The 18942-nt window shown below is 39.8% G+C and overlaps 1 protein-coding gene across 1 annotated transcript in view; it reads right to left on the reverse strand.

Annotated features, from left to right (window-relative positions):
* Positions 1-18942, reverse strand: part of LOC103093117 (aryl hydrocarbon receptor-like) — an 87042-nt gene that overhangs the window by 39034 nt on the left and 29066 nt on the right. The window contains exons 4-6 of the mRNA XM_056814789.1: positions 17385-17497; positions 5301-5390; positions 280-403 (exon numbers count right to left, since the gene is read on the reverse strand). Of these exons, the coding sequence (XP_056670767.1) occupies positions 280-403; positions 5301-5390; positions 17385-17497 (327 nt within the window). The remainder of the gene's footprint in view (positions 1-279; positions 404-5300; positions 5391-17384; positions 17498-18942) is intronic.

Here is an 18942-nt window from a genome sequence, read left to right on the forward strand (position 1 = left end):
CGAAAGACAAAAAACAGTCCCCAACAGTCTAATGAGGAGACAACATGTAAATACTCAGATCCAAACAAGATATAAATGGGACAGACTTGCCAGTAATCCAAGAGGGAAGGCATGAAAGGAGAAAACTGGACTAAGTGACCCACAAAGTCCCTTCCAGCTCTGGATATTATTGTCATGAGGAAACAGTATTCAAGGGCTTCCAAGATCCCAACCCAATAGACAATTGAGCTCCAAAGCAAGCAACGTGCCCCAACCTAGTGCAGATGGTCTTGCACCTACCCAAGCAGGACTGATCACTTTCAGGTTTGGGAGTTGATGTTAGCCTCCAGCGAAGATTGCGCCTGAATTCGGGTTGGTCTTCTGTGTGGATCAGTTCAAAGACACTCTGATGTAAAACATCTGTCTGGCAAGGAAAAGAGATTCCACAGTGGGGTCAGATTGTCTCCATCGAGTCTGGAGTGAAGTCGGTGGGCTGAGTGGGTGGACAGTCATTCATTTGCTGAATTCGTGCATGCCCTCCCAAGCCCTCAACACCCCCCCCCAAAAGTAACCCTCACGCCAATCTCAGAGGCAAAGAGTGATCTGGAGGGGGATAATTTCCATATATTTCAGGAAGAATACCCTGAGAAAGCTCTGCCCCAAGCATCCAGAAAGATGGCTGCCATTCAGCTGTCCTTGCCAATCTGTCCTGACAGCCCCTCCATGTAGAGTACAGAAGGAGTGAGCTTGACAAGTGTCCAATGAATCAACAGGAGATCTCAGTCCCCAGCCAGTCCAGGTGTCTAGCCAACAGGCTTTGCTTCAAATGGGCAGGGCTGGTGGAGGGAGGGCTTCGAATTCCTTTCAGCTTTCCTACCTGCTTCAATGGGATGGAGAACCATAAGCTCCTAAAGCTTGTTGGAAGCTTCTGGCTTATGAAATGTAAATAGGGCCCGAGATGCCGAAGGGCCATCTTGCAGACATTTAGCCGGAATTCACAAACCATTCCCAAGTCTTTGATCTCTTTGACTTTTATTCTTTTATTAAAAAGGGGGGAAAGCCCTCATGGGGAGGGATCATCTGTGGCCAGCTGGACGTTTGAGCAGCTGTGTGATGAGAATGCTGCATGGCATGTTCTAATTCTGAGGGATTATTTGGAGGCAGCTCAATGTGGAGGAAGGCTTTGTAAACACGTCAAAAGAGGACACATAATTCAACTCAGTTGCCTTCAGTAATGAAGAGGAGTTAAGGGAGGTCAACTTCAAATGGCAGAGATTAACCAGCCCCCATCTGAGGACACAAAGCACACTTTGAAGAGTTTCAGAGTATATTTTTAAAAAAGAAGAACTGCAGACTTAAAACACACACAGACGCTTACTCCCTCATTCCCTCACTGACGTCGGCTTTGGAGGTCTATCCATTCACCCATGAAAGGATCAAACTGAGGAAAGGTTTTACTTGTTCTGTACTAAAACATGAGGCCTTTGCTGTGCAGTTGTTTCAGTATAAATCTGGCCATTCTCAGGAGAGTGGGATTCAAACTCAAAAGCTCTAGGCTTGGACTCAGGAAGCCCTTACTAGCTATGTGGTCATGGGCAAGGCAGTTAGCCTTCTGTGCCTCAGTTTCTCTGTTTATAAAATGAGAATAAAATCCCTAGAGTACCTATCCCCATAGGGTTGTTATCAGGGTGAAAAGAGAGAACACTTGTATAAACACAGTCTCTTATTTGTGTCTTCCATGAAAGTGATCCTGGGGGACTTGGGCAAGCTAATGAGATGGTCAGAAACAATGGTGGACACGATCTTCTCTTTGAAATATTCTTCCATTCAGCAAAGTCTTATTAAGCCCTTACTGAGCTCAAAGCATGGGACGAGGTGCTAGAAATACAGAGATAAAAATGATCTGCCCCAGGAGAGAGTGGGAGATGGGACAGAGAGTGGGAGATGGGACACATGTGCACATAACAATCTAACCTCTGAAATCCATCCTTAGCAACGCTACTGAAATAATATCCCCAAAGGCTCCATCTGAGCACACGATGCCTCATCAAGGAGCCTCTTCATCAAGTCTCTATTGCTACTAGGATACACTGCAGAATCTGCTTGGAATGGAAAGTTCTTCACAACTGAATTGCAGATGACTTCTCTAGACTTCCTTCATGTACATTATTCCCCTTTACTCACTTTTCCAGTAAAACTCCAGGCCTCTGCATCCCACTCCATCCTCCTCAGTGTCTTTGGACAAATTGTCCTTCATACCTTGAATGCCATCCTTCTGCCTCTTGGAAATAACTCAGCTTGAATGTTACCTCCTAGTAGTAGTATTTTCTGAACACATAGACACAATTTTACAAATGTTGCATGCCCCTTTGTCAGATATCTTTCACCTTTTCCCCATTGACTATCTAGTCAAGCCTATTGGTCCCCTTCTGGGACTGCCATTTTTAAATGCATAAAAATACACCAAAAAGGAAAGCAAAGGGATGGCTAGGTGGCCCAGTGGATTGAGAGCTAAGCCCAGAGATGGAAGGCTCTGGGTTCAAATCTGCTCTCAGACACTTCCTAGCTATTTGATCCTGGGCAAGTTACTTAACCCTCATTTCCTAGCCATTACCACTCTTCTCTTTAGAACCACTACACAGTATTAATTCCACTATGGAAGGTAAGGGTTACTTTTTTTAAAGAAAGCAAGTGTACAACACTTACAATACTTATCACAACATTTTCCCCATATAAGTTAATAGAGCCCCTAAAATCTATCCATGGACCACCAGATCCCAGATGAAGAACTTCTCTTCTGGAAGGACATAAAACTCCTGAAAATCAGATACTAATTCATTTAATTCTTGGTACTCCTAGCACTTACAGTAAGTGGTTAGAGTGATGCTCAATATGTCCTTATTGAATGAGTCATTGATAAGGCACTTGGGAGTTTACAAAGTGCTTTGCTTTCACTCTCCCAACCCTTGAGCAAGTTTATGGTGCATATATCCAGATTTGGGTAAGGTTAAGGAAGTAGACTAGTTTCTAAGCTGCTTCCTTGACCTGGGATTTCTAGTTTATCTTGCTTATTCTCTGAATGTTGTGCATTTGTTTGAAGATAATCTGAGGCTAGAGGTTTTCCTTGCTTCCCCTGGCTATTGTGCTTCTGTGATATCTGGCCAGTTAGACCTGAGAGGGCAGTTTTCTCTGTCCATCCTTAATTTTCAATTTGAAACTCTCTTGACCAAACAATTCAGGTATATTTCTGCTGCCTCTTATTCAGTGAACTGTGTCCCTAGAAAGGAGCTCACCATTCCTACCTTTTAAACTGAGGTATGGAAATCCAAATCCCACTCCAAGAAGCTCTCTTCTCAAACAGCTATTTACACCCCAAATGTGCCACTCTCTTTTGAAGCCTCTGCCTTTGAGTAGCAATAAAGAAGATGCCACTCACAAAGATGCCAAACCCTTCAGCCTCTCCTCTAGAATTTCTTAAGCCCAAGAAATATTTTAAGGCTCCTTCCAGTAAGAGCATTCATTTCTTTCAACAGAAGAGGGTCTTTGTCATCAGGTTTGACCAGTTGAAGTAGGCTCTCTATCAAACCTCTCTTGACAAACCTCAGGAAGACAGCTGACCTCGTTACTTTTCCTGTCAAGCTAACAGAAGTCTTCCTGGGTGCCCTTCCATAGGAAGTATTTGTTTCTTCTTTTTCAGACTCTTCCCTCATTGATCTCACCTAACTGTAACTGACTACAAAGATGGTATCAAGCAACTCTCTCTTCTGGGGAGTCTTAGCTTGTGTAGTAAGACACTAAGTGTTCATACTCCATGTTTGGCTTCCCTTGGAGAATGGCCTCTAGGAGTTTCACTAGTTTTGTCTGCCAGGAGTATATATGGAGGGGGGATGGTGATGAAGTACCTGCTGAGGAAAATACTGTGTCTTGATTGGTGTACCGTTTCACATGACATTTCAGCCCAGTTTGATGATGCTAATGTAAATGAGTGATTCTTGAGAGCCCAGAACTTAATAACAGGAAAGAGCCTGAGAGGTGAGATGCCAAACGAACTATAAAAATGTGATCATGGGAATGGTCCCTTTGCAAGGTGTGGCCAAGCCTCTTGAATGAACTGGAAGGGAACAGTACCAGAGGATGAACAATGAAAGATCATGCCCTTTGAGTAACCTTTGAGAGTCCATTGGGTCATTTCAAACCAAAGTTAGACTCACTCCAAGAGGCTCTCATGTCCTATTCAGAACCATGGGAGCCATGTACTATATGAAAGTGTAGAGCTGGATAAAGGGAGGCTTGAGAAGCCACATGGAAGAGGGAACATAAGCGCAAGCAGAAATATTTGCCAAAGAGAAAGGGGTCAGGGCTCTGATAATAAGGCTGAGAGTTAGCACAATCTCTAAAAAACAAAGTAAACATTTAAAATAAAGAAAGATAAATAGGCTTTTACTTTGTCTTTAGAAATTGTGTTAACCTTAGGCCATTACTAGTCAGATTCCACAATTGGATATACTTTTGGGAGGAGGAAACAGAGAATCTCTGGCATCTGCAGAGAAGGGGAAGACAGAGAATAAAAACTAACATGTCTGGCAAATGCCCTCTCTCTGGAGGGGTGGAGGGGTTCAGAGCTTTAAAAAAAAATACAGATCCTGTGATGAAACATTCCAGAACAGAGAAGCAATGTTTAAAACAGGAAACCCATTGAGGCCATAATGAGTCAACAGAAGAGTGAATGGGGATGGATGAATGGGAATACTGAAATCATTCTGCTCAATGCCCTACCCTAACACTATTCCAACTCCAGTTTTTCAGAGAGCAGTTTCAACTTCTTCTTGGGCTTCTGGTTGATGAAGTCATTCCTTAAATATGTTATTATTTGTCACACTTTGTTAAGAATACTGGTATTTTTGAACCCTCACCTTCCTTCTTAGAATCAATACTATGCAGTGGCTCTAAGGCTGAAGAGTGGTAAGGGCTAGGCATTGGGGGTTAAGTGATTTGTCCAGGGTCACACAGCTAGGAAGTGTCTGAGGCCATATTTGAACCCAGGACTTCCCATTTCCAGGCCTACTCCTGTCTCCTGGCTGCCTCCAAGATGAGTATTTTAATGCATGTCCAATAAGTGCATGGCAGATTCGGTCTATATATTATACATATGACATTGAATTTCAACAGGGCCTGTGGGGCCTGTAGACTGTCAGCTTCTCTCTCAGAATGAAATACACTATGTTTTCAGTGGAAATAAATATTTCATATCATAGGGTTGTCTGACCATCCATAATTCCAAGCTCTGAAGGAGCAACGGTTTTAGTAAGACAAATACTAACCTGATGGAATCCCAGGTAGTCCTGGATAGTGTGAGAGGAGTAAAAAATTAGCCCCTCAGAAGTAACCACCAGCACAAAACCATTCAAGGCCTGCAGAAAAAAGGAAAAAAAAACACATTCAGGAGCAGAAAAGTTTCTTCCTCTTATCTCTGGATTCATACAATTAAGCTACTGATTTATTAAACTTATTAAAATTTAATTAAATTTAAATTTATTGAAAACCTACTGTTTGTCAGGCACTGTGCTCAGCCCTAAGTATACCAAGCAGAGAAAGAAAGCCCCAGATCCCTCTTAAAGCTTACAGAATCTTCTTGACTAATAGGGAGAGAATGTATTTCTGCCCTCCTTCCCATGCCTCCCCTTGCTACAATTCATAGGAATCAGAGAACTTATAACTGAAAGGAATCATCTTGTTTCAGCCCTTGGATTTTAAGGATGAAATGCTTGGAACCTAGAGGTAAAGTGAACTGAAATCACAAGGTCTCTCTTCAACTTAGTGGCAGCAGCAGGATCCCATCCCAGAACCCCTGACTCTTCCTAGTTCAGTGTTCCTTCCATCGAATTACATGGACCTTTCAGAGAGGCTTTCAGCCTCTTGGGTAGATAATCTATTCAAGGGTGGTAGGAGTTACATGAAGACAGGGAAGAACATTGCATAGGAGGAGAAAATAAGGATGAGGTGAAATCCGCCCTGGTGGAAAGATGATTCAAAAAGGTACGGTCACAGTGTCCACTGAAACACTGAAGTATATGTACTTATGAGAAAATTCATTGATGGGAATCCTGCTTGCAAGTCCATTGAAGGAAGTGAATATTTATCAATAATAATGATGATGATGAGAGCAAGCATTATATTGATAAAATATCAGTTTACTAAGGACTTTAAGAATATCATCTCTCTGACTCTCTGTGTCTTGCTTGCTGTCTCTCAAAAATTGATGTTAGTTAATGTAACCAGCTTAAGTAGTCAATAATACAGAGGAAGGATGGGGGAGCTATATGGTGGAAAAATCTGGAAATTTTAGGGAATTGAAAACTCAAAGTAAACAGAATGATAGTAGTCAAAAAGGAAGGAAGGAAGGAAGGAAGGAAGGAAGGAAGGAAGGAAGGAAGGAAGGAAGGAAGGAAGGAAGGAAGGAAGGAAGGAAGGAAGAAGAAAATATTTATTAAGTGCCTACTATATGCCAGGCACTGTGCTAAGTACTTTACAAAAAAAAAAAAAACCCTTAGATTATATGGTTTTAGACATGTTAGAATAACCTAGGAAAAGTCACTTCAATGAATGAATGAATGAAGTCTTTATTAAATCCTCACTATATACTACACTGTTCTTTTCTCAACCTCATCTATTAAATGAGGGAATGATTCTATGTGATTCCCAAAGGTGCTTCACAGATCTTGAAGAATAAAAATCCCTCTGATTTCAGGCTTTATTCATCCAGTCACTAGTCTTATCTGTCCAACTGGAACAACAAACAGCTAGCACATAAAACCCAGAAGAAGGGTTCTTAGATTCTTGTCTGAAGGGTGGCTATTTTCAGTCAAGTTGGCCTTTAAAAAGTCAAAGAAAAAGAAAGAGAGGTGAGATGTCTTAATGCATGCTGGATGGCCACGGGCACTTGGTGTTCTTAGGTAGTTTCCTCATCTGTAAAAATGGAAATAATTCCCACAGATCCTTCCTCCCAGGGTGACTGTGAGGCTAGAGTGAGATGACTTTGTAGTCTATAATGTATACATGCTAAATATGGCAATTGTTTTTAATTCAAGGGCTATTGTTTTTGGATGAACTTTCTGCAATATAGTTATTTTGTTCAGACCATTCTATCTCTTCCTTCTCTAAACCACCAACAGAATTATTGGTCTTTCATTTGCTAAGTGTCTTGGTCATTTTTTGGAATAACAATCTCAGCCATCATTAGTTGTTTTGTTTTGTTTTGTTTTTTCTTTCTGGGAGAGGGACATTTGCTCTTGGAAGCATTTTCTTAGGCTCCAAGCCAAAAAAATAAAATAAATGATTGATGGACTCCTGCCACTCTGGGATCTTGGAACACTTGCTGTTCTGTGCTGTGTCCAGATTGCTTCAGGAGTATTTACATGGCACACAGCTACTCTGTTTACTTAACCACACAGCAGGCAAACAGGCACTGCGTGTGATATGTGTGAAGTATACAAAATGTGATTTCCTGCTGAGAAGATTTTCCATGGATATTTATTCTAGGGTAGGAGAAATCATACAGATTCTCCCCTCCCTCAGGATTTTCACACAAAGTCAATCACTAAACAACCTACATTTGACCTACTCTGGATTTATTAAGGGAGCAGTTAGGACTTTTTAATGGGGTTCTCCTGCCTTATCCTGAGCTAGAAAGATTACATTGACTCAGGAACTCAAAGGCTTCTTTGTGGCAGGGATCCTTTACCTGGAATCTTTGAAATTCAAAATAAAAGAAGTATATTTCAATTATTATTGAATTAATTAATTCAATAATGAAATTATCAAAACTAGCATTTTTCTATATAAAATATAAAATAGAACATAGCAATGTTCTATATTTTATTTAAGTTATTTAAGAGCATTCTTCTGAGAAGGAGTCCATTGAATTCACCAGGGCTTTGCCAAACTGTCAGTCTGCCAAGGATACATAAAATGTGAAGACCCCAGCACAGCCCCACCTTAGTCTTGTGCATGTGTTTCTCCCAAGAAGCTACAGAGTTTTAGGTAATTCCTAGAAAGCATTTCTTCACCACACAGTTCAGTGGTTAGTGATCACTCACTTAAGTTGTGAATAGTAAAGAGTGGAAAAAAAAAAGAAATTCACAAATACAATATAGCTTGCCATATTGACTTTCCTTTTGGACTCTTCATGCCTTTGGGCATTCTAGCATGCACTCCCTCTCCTACCAGTTCCCAGGATCTGTCAAAGTTCATCTCAGGTGCCACCTCCCACATGGGATCTCCTGATCCACCCACTTGTTGGTACACCCCAACTCCCCAAAGTATTTTGTAATCATTTGTTTGTTTATTATCTCTCCCCTCAGTAGAATATATGCTTCTCAAGGACAAGGATCATCTGTAAGGTTTTGTCTTCATAGTCACATGGCATAGCATCATGCCCATAATAGGTGCTTACTAAATGCATTTTCTGGTCATTTAATTACCAGAATTGCTAACAAAGAACAAAAATCACTTCAGTGATTTTCCACCCTTTTTTATGGGGCTTGTATAAATGAAGATTTTGAACTTTTTGACTTAATCCCCTAGAAGTCCCTTAGTGTTTCCCTAAATTCCCTTTACTCTCTCCTGCGCCTCCACATTTACATGGTCACATTATTGTTTTATTAGTTCTGTAGCTCATCCCTCTTCTCTTTTTTTTTCTTGAGTCCAGTCTGGGTTCAGGTAGTTCTTTTACTTTAGTTATTATTAATAAAACTTTACAAAATATAATAGTTATTGAATATTAATTTAAAAATCCACATTATGGACAACCACTTTGGGATACAAATTCTCAACATTTTTGAACAGATAGCCTTGCAGTAAAGATAGGTTTTTCAGTAATACTGTTTGCCCAATCTCTGCCCATCACAAGGGCCTGGTGGCCTGGTCTCCCTGTGCTCTCCCAGCCCCTCATCCTGCTGCTACTACTGCTGCCACTGTTATCACTGTTTTCCTGCTCCATTCCTTCCAGCCTCACTACTCCTGCCACCCCAACACGTGTGCCCATCGAGTGTGCTGCTCCACTGCTGCCTCCCACTATCTCTGATTTAAGTCTCTCCACAGATGGTGAGATTCCCCAATCCTTTTAGTCACCCCACCACACACACTCCATGTGGGTTTTCCAGCCAGTCCTAGACATTTTTTCAGCATGAAATTAAAAAAGAAACAGCATTATTCAGCCCCACCCCTTCTACTTTTCAAGCAGATTTCTTAAGCTAACTCTGGGCTCCTGGTTTAGAAGGTTGTTGTTCAAGGTTTTTCACAGGGAGGGAAGTTAGTTCAAATCAGTGTATTTAAAGTCAGTTTGGGGGAATAAGCTTGCTTTTTCCTTCTTTCTATTGACCCCAAAACACCAGGGAGCAGTACTCTTTCTCTCATATGCAAATATGCTATTGTTGTCCCTCCCAGTTTGGCCCTTAGAGAAGAGAGCACAGAAGAATAGTTCTTAAAAACTCTTTAGCAAAAACCCCTAAAAAAAAAAGTTTCTTTACCATCCAGTCAGGGTCTCCTTTTGTTTAACTTTTATTTAAGGAGTAAACATGTTACAAAGCACAAAGTTTTGGCGTGTCTTTTCTTACTACTGTTCCTGGGTGCACTAGTCTTTGCACTTAGCTTGAATAATCCTGAGATTCAGAGGGAGCTTCATCTTCCTACACACCTTTGGCATTTAGGTCTACCCAACCTCTACAATACATTCAATTTGAGATTCCTCCATACTATGTTCAGGGCAGAATTCTCCCTCACTATGATGAACTTCAGAGCTCTGACAAAAGAAATGTGAATGGATGATAAATACTGGGGGAGGGGAAGAAAACTTAATGAGATCTGGAGGTGAATTTAAAACCTTTTCATACTCCATTGTTTTATTGCTTGCAAATCATTTTCAGTTTATTCCTCTCCTTAATAGTGGACAAGTCTATTGGGATTGGTGAAAAGTATTTTTGACTTCACTGCCTATGATTGCTGATTGCTTTAAGGTTTAATTTTTTAACTTTATCTGTATTAATCTAATCAATATCTTTCTGTTATACTGAATCATTTTAAGCTTCTATGTTTTGCCTATATTGATCTTTATTTTGTACCTTTGCTGAAGAACAACATATCATTGTATGATCCCATTAATAGCTTGCCTAAATCCTTGTCACTAAATCCATGAAAAATCACATGTTGCTTTAAAAGCCTTTTCTGCCTTTTTGCCTTGGTTAATTGTCACATAGATGATGATGGATGGACTCCATCAAAACTGGTTACAACTTATATACAGCCTTTAGAGAATTTAATTTTGTATTTCATATCCACAAGTTATTTTTTCTCTTTTATTTGGATTTGTTTTTCTTATGCCAAAGGAGACTGACCTGAAATCAGTTTTTTTATCAACCTAGCAATCGTTGATTTTGTTCTTTTTTCTTTTATTCACAAATTATTGTAATGCTTAAGATGATTATGTTTTTATGACCCATTAGTGAGACTGTTCTCCCAAAGGATCACAGAGGGATATGTATAAATGGAGATTTTGAACCTTTGGACTTCATCCCCTATAAGTCCCTTAGTATTTCCCTAAATTCCCTTTAATCTCTCCTATACCTCCACATTTTCATGGTCACATTATTGTTTTATAAGTTCTGTAGCTCCTCCCTCTTCCCTTTTTTCTTCTCAAGACTGGGCTGGGTTCAGGTAGTTCTTTTACTTTAGTTATTATTAATAAAAACTTTATAAAATATAATACTTAGTTATTGAATATTAATTTTAAAATCCACAGGCTCCTATCCTTTGGGACAGAGAAGAAAGTTACTAAAACAAATAGAATGAAGATGGAATTAAATTTTTGAAATCTAAAAAGCAGTGAGAAGAGATAATAGAAATAAAGATTAGAGAAGGGATCTGGAGATGGATATCTCCACAGAGAAGAACTGGAGGAAACTGCTGTTTGCATTTGGAAATTGGCAAGGAAATACATATTAGACATTAAAAGTAAACAATCAAACTAGACTCCTAACAAAAGGCAGTCTTCCTAGAAAGTTAAATAGCCTTAAGAACAACAGAAAATTTCTTTGAGTTATAATGATACTGAATGTGTTCATCTATATACTTATTGTCTCTCTTCATGGAAAGTAATTTCCTTATGAGTCCTAAGGATTATTTCCTTCTTGTGTGCTTGTATCTCTAGCACAAGACATCTAGGTTAAACAGTGAATAGAGTAGCTTGGCCTGGATTCAAGAAGAGCTGAGTTCAAATCCAGCCTCAGACACTTACTAGATTGTGACCTTGGCCAAGTAACCTAGCTTTGTTTTCCTAGTTTCCTCACGTGTAAAATGAGCTGGAGAAGTAAATGACAAACCACTCCAATGATTGCCGATTAAACCTCAAATGGGGTCACAAAAAGTTAGACATGACTAAAATTACTGAACAACAAATCCCTAGCCCCTCCCATAGTGCCTGGCACATTTCATAAATGTGTAATGATTGATTTCTTGATTGATTTGCTGGGGTCACCCCCTAGGCAAGACACAAAAGGCCAAGGAGATTGTTTTCAGTGATTTTTGAGTGTGTGAAAGTGTGAACCTAATAATGAAGAAACTAAACATGTCTGGAAGTCTGTAATAGCTATGTAGCAAAGACATGGCTATCAACCTACTAATATAGGCAGAGAAGCCCATAGCGCTCTTTCTCTTTCTCTTTCTCTCTCTCTCTCTCTCTCTCTCTCTCTCTCTCTCTCTCTCTCTCTCTCTCTCTCTCTCTCTCTCTCTCTCTCTCTCTCTCCCTAAACAGGTGTAGGTGTGGAGAATAGAAGTTAGTCTGGGTGCTACCATGGTACTACAAAATTCAACTCTTAAGGTCTTAGAGATAATCTCAGTATGGAATAATATATTGCTCTTATTCATTACTACATCTCTTGTCTCCCCAACAGTGTGCTTTCTATTTTCACAAAATTAGTCCCAATGCCAATATTAACTCTTAATTATTAAATACTTACTGAATAATAAAAGCAATAATAATTGAGTCATACTTTCCCACAAATGTCCATTTTGGAGAATGAGCATAGACACCGAAACCTTTCATGGGTTTCTCTTATTCTGTGCCTGGGGCAACTCATAATTCTGAACTGTAGGCCTTGATGCCCTTGGTCTCTTAAGAGAACAATCTGTACCACACATGACCTGCTGGTCAAGACTTCTTCTCTGAAACTCTTGAGTTGCTAAATCAGTGTCAGACACTTTTAGCACAAAGCCACTCTTAGCAGGGTCCTAAGAAAGTGTTAACCTATTTCAGTGAAAAGCAATTCCATTAAGCCAGAAATGTTTAAAAAAAAAAACCTCTTCAGATGTTCTCTTGGGGCTCTAAAAAGTTTCTCCCTCTCAATCCAGAGATGGCTTGCTCTGGATAGTGGAATCTAATACTGTCAGGCACATGAGAGTTTTCCCATTTCTCAAGATGTAGATGGTAATAAAGGGCAATAAGCCTAGGAACTTCTCTTCCAGCAACCATATTCTGATTTCCTCCACTCAGCTTTCAGCATCTCCTCTACTAAAAGAAAAGGAAGCTGCTAAAACTATCTGATTTTAGTCAGTGTTCTCAGCTTACTTAATCAGAAGTCTCATTTATCTTCTGTTTTGTTTTTTTTTACTATTTGCTCCTTTCAAGCATCAGTGGGAAATCTTCATTATCAGGTTCCCTCTTCAAATGGAAGCTAATGTATCTGGTGCCCAGCTTTTGATTCCTCCTGCACTTAGTTTCTGCCTGATTTCCCTTCCTCAAGATAGAAGAAGCTCCCTCTATTAATTGATTCAACTCTGATGTTGAAGAAGCTAAAGTTCACAGTTCTATCACCTGTTATACAAAAAAAAATGTAAATTTCTCCATAGGTCCTACACAGTTCCTTAATTTTTTTTTAAAGATTTAACCTGTAAAATACTGAAAAAAGTCCATGGGAATGAGCTAGAGACAATAATGCCTTGAAGAAATCCCAAGTTCATTTGGACATATGTCTTTCAGATGCCTTCAAATAGATCCTCTCCACATGTTTATATGAGGGGCAATTGATATTGGCATATTTATTTCAACATTGGCCCCTTCAGATGCAAGATCACACAATACTCATCAGAGAAAGAGAAAATGAGTTGTGCTGGCTGGTACTTCATAACTGTGCTGAGGGATTAAGAATAACATAAAGAAGAATTAGCCCACTATCATTTTGCTTTGGGGTTTTTTCTCTACTAAGAGGAGTGATTTTGTGGTGGCAAAAAAACATGGAAAATGAGGGGATGCCCTTCAATTGGGGAATGGCTGAACAAATTGTGGTATATGTTGGTGATGGAATAGTATTGTGCTCAAAGGAATAATGAACTGGAGGGATTCCATGTGAACTGGGACGACCTCCAGGAAGTGATGCAGAGTGAAGGGAGCAGAACCAGGAGAACATTATACACAGAGACTGATATGCTATGGTACAATAGAATGTAATGGACTTCTCCATTAGTGGCAATGCAGTGACCCTGAACAACTCTGAGGGATCTACAAGAAAAACCACTATCCACATTCAGAAGAAAAACTGTGAGAGTAGAAACACAGAAGAAAAACAACTGCTTGATCACATGGGTCAATGGGGATATGATTGGGGATGTAGACTCTATATGATCATCCTAGTACAATCATCAGTACATACAGTACATCAGTACATACAGTACAATATGAAAAGAGGTTTTGATCAACGATACATGTAAAACCCAGTGGAATTGTGTAAATGTACATGTAAAACCCAGTGGCTATGGGAGGGTTGGAGGAGGGAGGTAAAGAATATGATTCTTGTAACCAAGGAATAATGTTTTAAATTGACTAATTAAATAAAAATTTTAAAGGAACTGATGCAGAATGAAATAAGTAAAACTGGGAGAACAATGTACCCAATAAAAGCAATATAGTGTGATGATTATCTGTGAAAACTTGACTAGTCTCAGCAATGCAATGATCTGGGACAATCCTGAAAGACTCATTCATGGTGAGGAATGCTATCCACCTCCAGAGAAAGAACTGTGGGAGTCATCTTTTACATTAGTATATTTATGGTTTTATTTTGGAGTTTTGCTTATACACAATCATCCTTTTTTATGCAATAAGACTATTAAAATAGAAAACACTACCCAGCTGATTAGAGGAATGATGGACATCAGAATCATAATTTGCACTAGGTTCTCAATGTGATTTTTTTTCTTTAAAAACAAAATGATCATTTAAGGTATAGCCTATCTTCTTTGGATTTTGGACAATGTTTATGATACATATATGTATATATGTACATATATATTACATATACATATATATTCTTTTTTCATCAACACTTATGCTTTGAACTTAGCAAACAATTAAAAAATGATTACTTGATTGATTGAATCATCAATTATAATTTGATTTCACCAAAAACGTATTTGTTCTATTGCCTTACTTCTCTACCACAAAGTGTGTGTGCACTCGCGCGCACACACACACACACACACACACACAGAATCTCTGCCAATGAAGTATAACCCTCCCATCTCTTAAGCTAAAAACATTGGCTCCATGACTTTCACTGCTAATGGCAATTTGAAATCTTGACATCCAACCCCAGCCCACTTTCCCCAACTCACTAATGTAGAGATATGTCGGAAGTCATTAAGGTCTGGTGCGCACACTGTCCCAAGCTCAGCTATAGCTGCTCACCACTTCCCTTCATTGCTCAGGTCTGCATTTTTTCCCCTTCACTTTCCTTTATTCTGGATACAAATGGTCTTTCTTTTTACTGAGGAGGGCCCAGTGGGTGGGAATTTACTCCAGAGATTAATTAGTGCCCCCAGTGCCTGGCCTTCCATTCATCATGCTGATCATCAGCAAAAATGTCAGTGGCCAGATTCCAATAAGCCTTCACTGAAATTGGATTATTTGACCTGAGTTTGCAAAGAAAGACTGTGATTATAAGTTATAGGACAATAGATCAGAACTCAGAGACCAGCTATCCCAACCCCCTGACTTTTCACATAAGGGAACTGAGGCTAGGGGATGTAAAGGAGTGATTTTCCTAATGTCATCCAGGTAATGAGAAATAGAGACAGAAGTTAAAGCCAGGTTGCATGGCCCTAAGTTCAGGGCTCTTTCCATTGTACCACAATTGGACTGTATCCATATACAATTGTTTTTAATAATATCTGCTAAAGTGAGTTTTTGTTTTTGGTGGTGGTAGTAGTAGTGATGGTGGTAGTGATCATAGCCTATGACTTCATCAGTTTGGGGATTCCTGTTGATAAGATCCCACCAATCAAACCAAGTCATAACTCTCACACAATTTCATCTTAGAGAGTTGCCAACATTATTTAGAGGATATATGACTGACCCAGACATAGCCAGTGTATTTCAAAGACAGGATTTGAACTCAGATATCCCTGACTGAGGATCACTCTCTGTTCAATATGTCACTTTCCCCATGATAAGGATAAATGATAAACAATACAGCCACATACTGTAGACTCATGTATGTACAAGGATGGGTCATTGAATAATCCAGTTAAGAAGTATAATGGTAATTTATTTTAAGGGGTCCAATTTTTCTAGAATCAAAGAATTTCTAAGTTGGAACAGACCTCAAAGGACACGTTGTCCTACCTATTCTTGAACTGAAATCCTCTCTGCAACATTTACCCACAAAGAGTTACCCAGTCTTTATTCAAAAGCCGCCAGTATTAGTGACTATCTTTGATCAGGCCACCATTATTTCTCCCTTGGAATCTTTTTTTAAACCCCTTTCCTTCTGTTTTGGAATTTATACTATTATTTTTTCTAAGGCAGAAGAATGGTAAGGACTAGGCAAGTGGGGTTAAGTGATTTCCCAGGGTTGTCCATCTCCCCTGAAAACTTAAGGGTAAGAAATTTTCACTTATGTTTTTGGTTAGCACAGTACTTGGCACATTTTAGGTACTTAATAAATACTTGTTGAATGAATCAAAAAACAAACAAATGGTTGGACAGATGGTTGAATGAATGAATGCATAGTTCACAATTATGAACCTTGGGTTGGGCCAATTCAAATGAAGTCAATTAGAACCTTGAGATCAAACAGACTGAAATGTTAGGCATATTAAATAAATTAATAGATAGATGAATGGAGAGATAGAAGACAGATGATGGATGGATAAACAGATGGATAGACAGATAGAGAGAGATGGATGGATGGATTCATGGATAAATAGATAGATAGATAGATAGATAGATAGATAGATAGATAGATAGATAGATAGATAGATAGATAGATGGATGGATGGATGGATAGATAGATAGATAGATAGATAGATAGATAGATAGATAGATAGATAGATAGATAGATGGATGGATAGATGGATAGATGGATAGATGGATAGATGGATGGATGGATAGATAGATGGATAGATGGATGGATGGATAGATAGATAGATAGATAGATAGATAGATAGATAGATAGATAGATAGATAGACAGACAGATAGATAGATAATCTTGGCCAGAAATTGTATATTCATAATCTCTCTTGGCTTCCTGATTCATGAATACTAACTAATCAGAAAAAAAAAACGTGCCTAAAAATTCCTAGAATAATGCTATACCTTTTGACTCAGAGATTCCACTGCTAGGTGTATAGCCCGATGTTGTGAATACCAAAAAGAAAAATTCCACATATGTAACAAAATATTTATATCTGGGCTTCTTTCAAAACAAAGAGCTGGAAACAAAGTAGAGGCCCATTGACTGAGGGATGGTTATAAAGGAATATTATGAGATTGTAAGATATGATTTATATGATTAATACAGAAAAGAATGGAAAGAATTATATGAACTGACACAACGTAGGCAGAAGGCGCTAAACAATCTATGCAATGACCATAACATAATCGGAATGCTATGAAATTATAATGAGAAGCTTGGCCCAATGAAGAAACATGAAGATACGCCCTCCCTATTTTGAAGCGGGGGAGGCTACAGCCATGGAGCACTACCCATGTCGGGCTTTCTGCACTGATTAACTTTGGTGAGCTATTTTCCCCTTTTTCCTTCTCCGTTATAAAACATGGCTCTGGGGAGGGGGGGAGGATCCACTGGAAAACGCAGCTGATGTAAACCCAACAGCTACTGGTAAGCTTTAAAATAGGTCTGAGCCCCCGCTAAGCTTGGGAACAACAGTGTGGATTGAGGCTCAACCCCAGCCACCGCCTTCCTTTGCTCAGCCGCTTAATCTAACAGTTCTTTAGTTACCAAAGCAGGTGCCTGCTGTTAGGGAAAGCCCTTAAGAATCAGTCAAGAGAAGCCCCATCTTTCCAAGCCTGCGTGCTCGGGGCACTCCAACGAGAAAGCATGCCTGAAGCATTAACCTGCAGGAGAAGTTCGCCCTCGGGCACGATTCTGCCTGTGCGTCGCCGGCTTCTGTCCCCATCGTGGCTGTGGCTTGCGGACCACTCCTTGGCGCAGCAGCTTTTCCGGGTGACTGCAGTGAAGCAAAGAAAAGTATTTCAGGGCTGAGCTAATGTTTACCAAGTAACTGCTGGGAATGTCAGCTTCTTTTACGCACGCCTCATTCACAGTTTGTGTGCGGCCAGACTTCTCCAAAAGGAAGCCGGCATTGCATTACACACACAGTAGGTGCTCAGTGCACGTCAGCTGGGTGCACGGGGTTCCTGTTATTCAGCAGATGAGGGAATTGTTCCGGATGATCTGCTTCCCTGGCTCTTCTGTTTGTTGCAAGGGCATATAGTAGAGATCTGGCTAAGAACATCCTCCTTTTGGTATGCAATAAGACTATTAAAAGAGAAAACACTGCCCGGGCTGGCCAGGGGGACGAATGATGGACACAAAAATGACCCTCTACACTAGGTTCCACGTGTGGTTTTCTTTTCTTTTTTCTTTTTGTTACAATACTCACTTTATTTCCCTCCCTCCCCTCCACCCACCCTTCCCGCAGCCCAGGCCCATGTGGTTTTCTTTTTAAAAAACCAAATGAAATGTTAAGCCCGCTGGCTAAAACGGTCCACCAATTCTTCCTTTGCCATTTCCGCTGCTGCCATCCCAGCTCATTTCCTTGTGCCTAAACCAGAGACCACAAGGACCTCATACTCAGCGTCCCTTCCTCCACACCACTCTTCAAAAGAAGCGTTTTCAACTGCAGTCAGATTAATTTTTTGCAGCTGAATTATGTCACTTCTCACATCAAAACCTTCTATAGATCCCAGCTGCCCATCAAGTTCTCAGCCTCACAATTAGAAAGCATAACCAATGATCTGATGGGCTTTGTATCCCCAGCGCTGGGCCCAATGCCTGGCACATAGTAGGCACTTAATAAATGTTTGTTGGCTGATAACATGATACATTGTAAATAGCACTGAAGCTAAAGAGAAAGGAGATGAATTCCAAACCAGTCTAATCCGTTCTAGCTTTGTGATCTTGGATAAGTTCATCAACCTGCTGTGCTTCACTCCCATTCTGGTCCTCACACCAATTCCTCCATAGAGAGTGACCATAGGGGCACTAAATCTAATGTCCAGAGGCCCACTCGCCATTTCTGTAATTTTCTGGACTAAAAGAACCCTCCATGTCCACCACTCCCTTGTGAATACTGTCCACTCACTCCATCAGAATATAAGATTCTTAAGAGCAGGGACTATCTTTGCTTTTTTATCTTTTAATTTCATTTTTATCACCAGTCCTTAGAGTAGTTGGGTACACAGTAAGTGCTAAAGAATATTTTTTCACTCATTCATTCATTCATTCATTCATTCTTCACTTTCATTTATCTGAGGACCACTAACATATCTCTCCTTTTTAAAAGAAGTTATTTATTTGGGGTAATATTTAAAATAATATAATATCCAGCTAGTTCCCTCCTTCTGTCCCCTCCCTCCATTAGAGACTGCACCATTTGATAAAAATGTCTAT

Source organism: Monodelphis domestica, chromosome 2, assembly GCF_027887165.1.
Source record: "Monodelphis domestica isolate mMonDom1 chromosome 2, mMonDom1.pri, whole genome shotgun sequence".
In the NCBI taxonomy this organism is placed as follows: Eukaryota; Metazoa; Chordata; class Mammalia; order Didelphimorphia; family Didelphidae; genus Monodelphis; species Monodelphis domestica.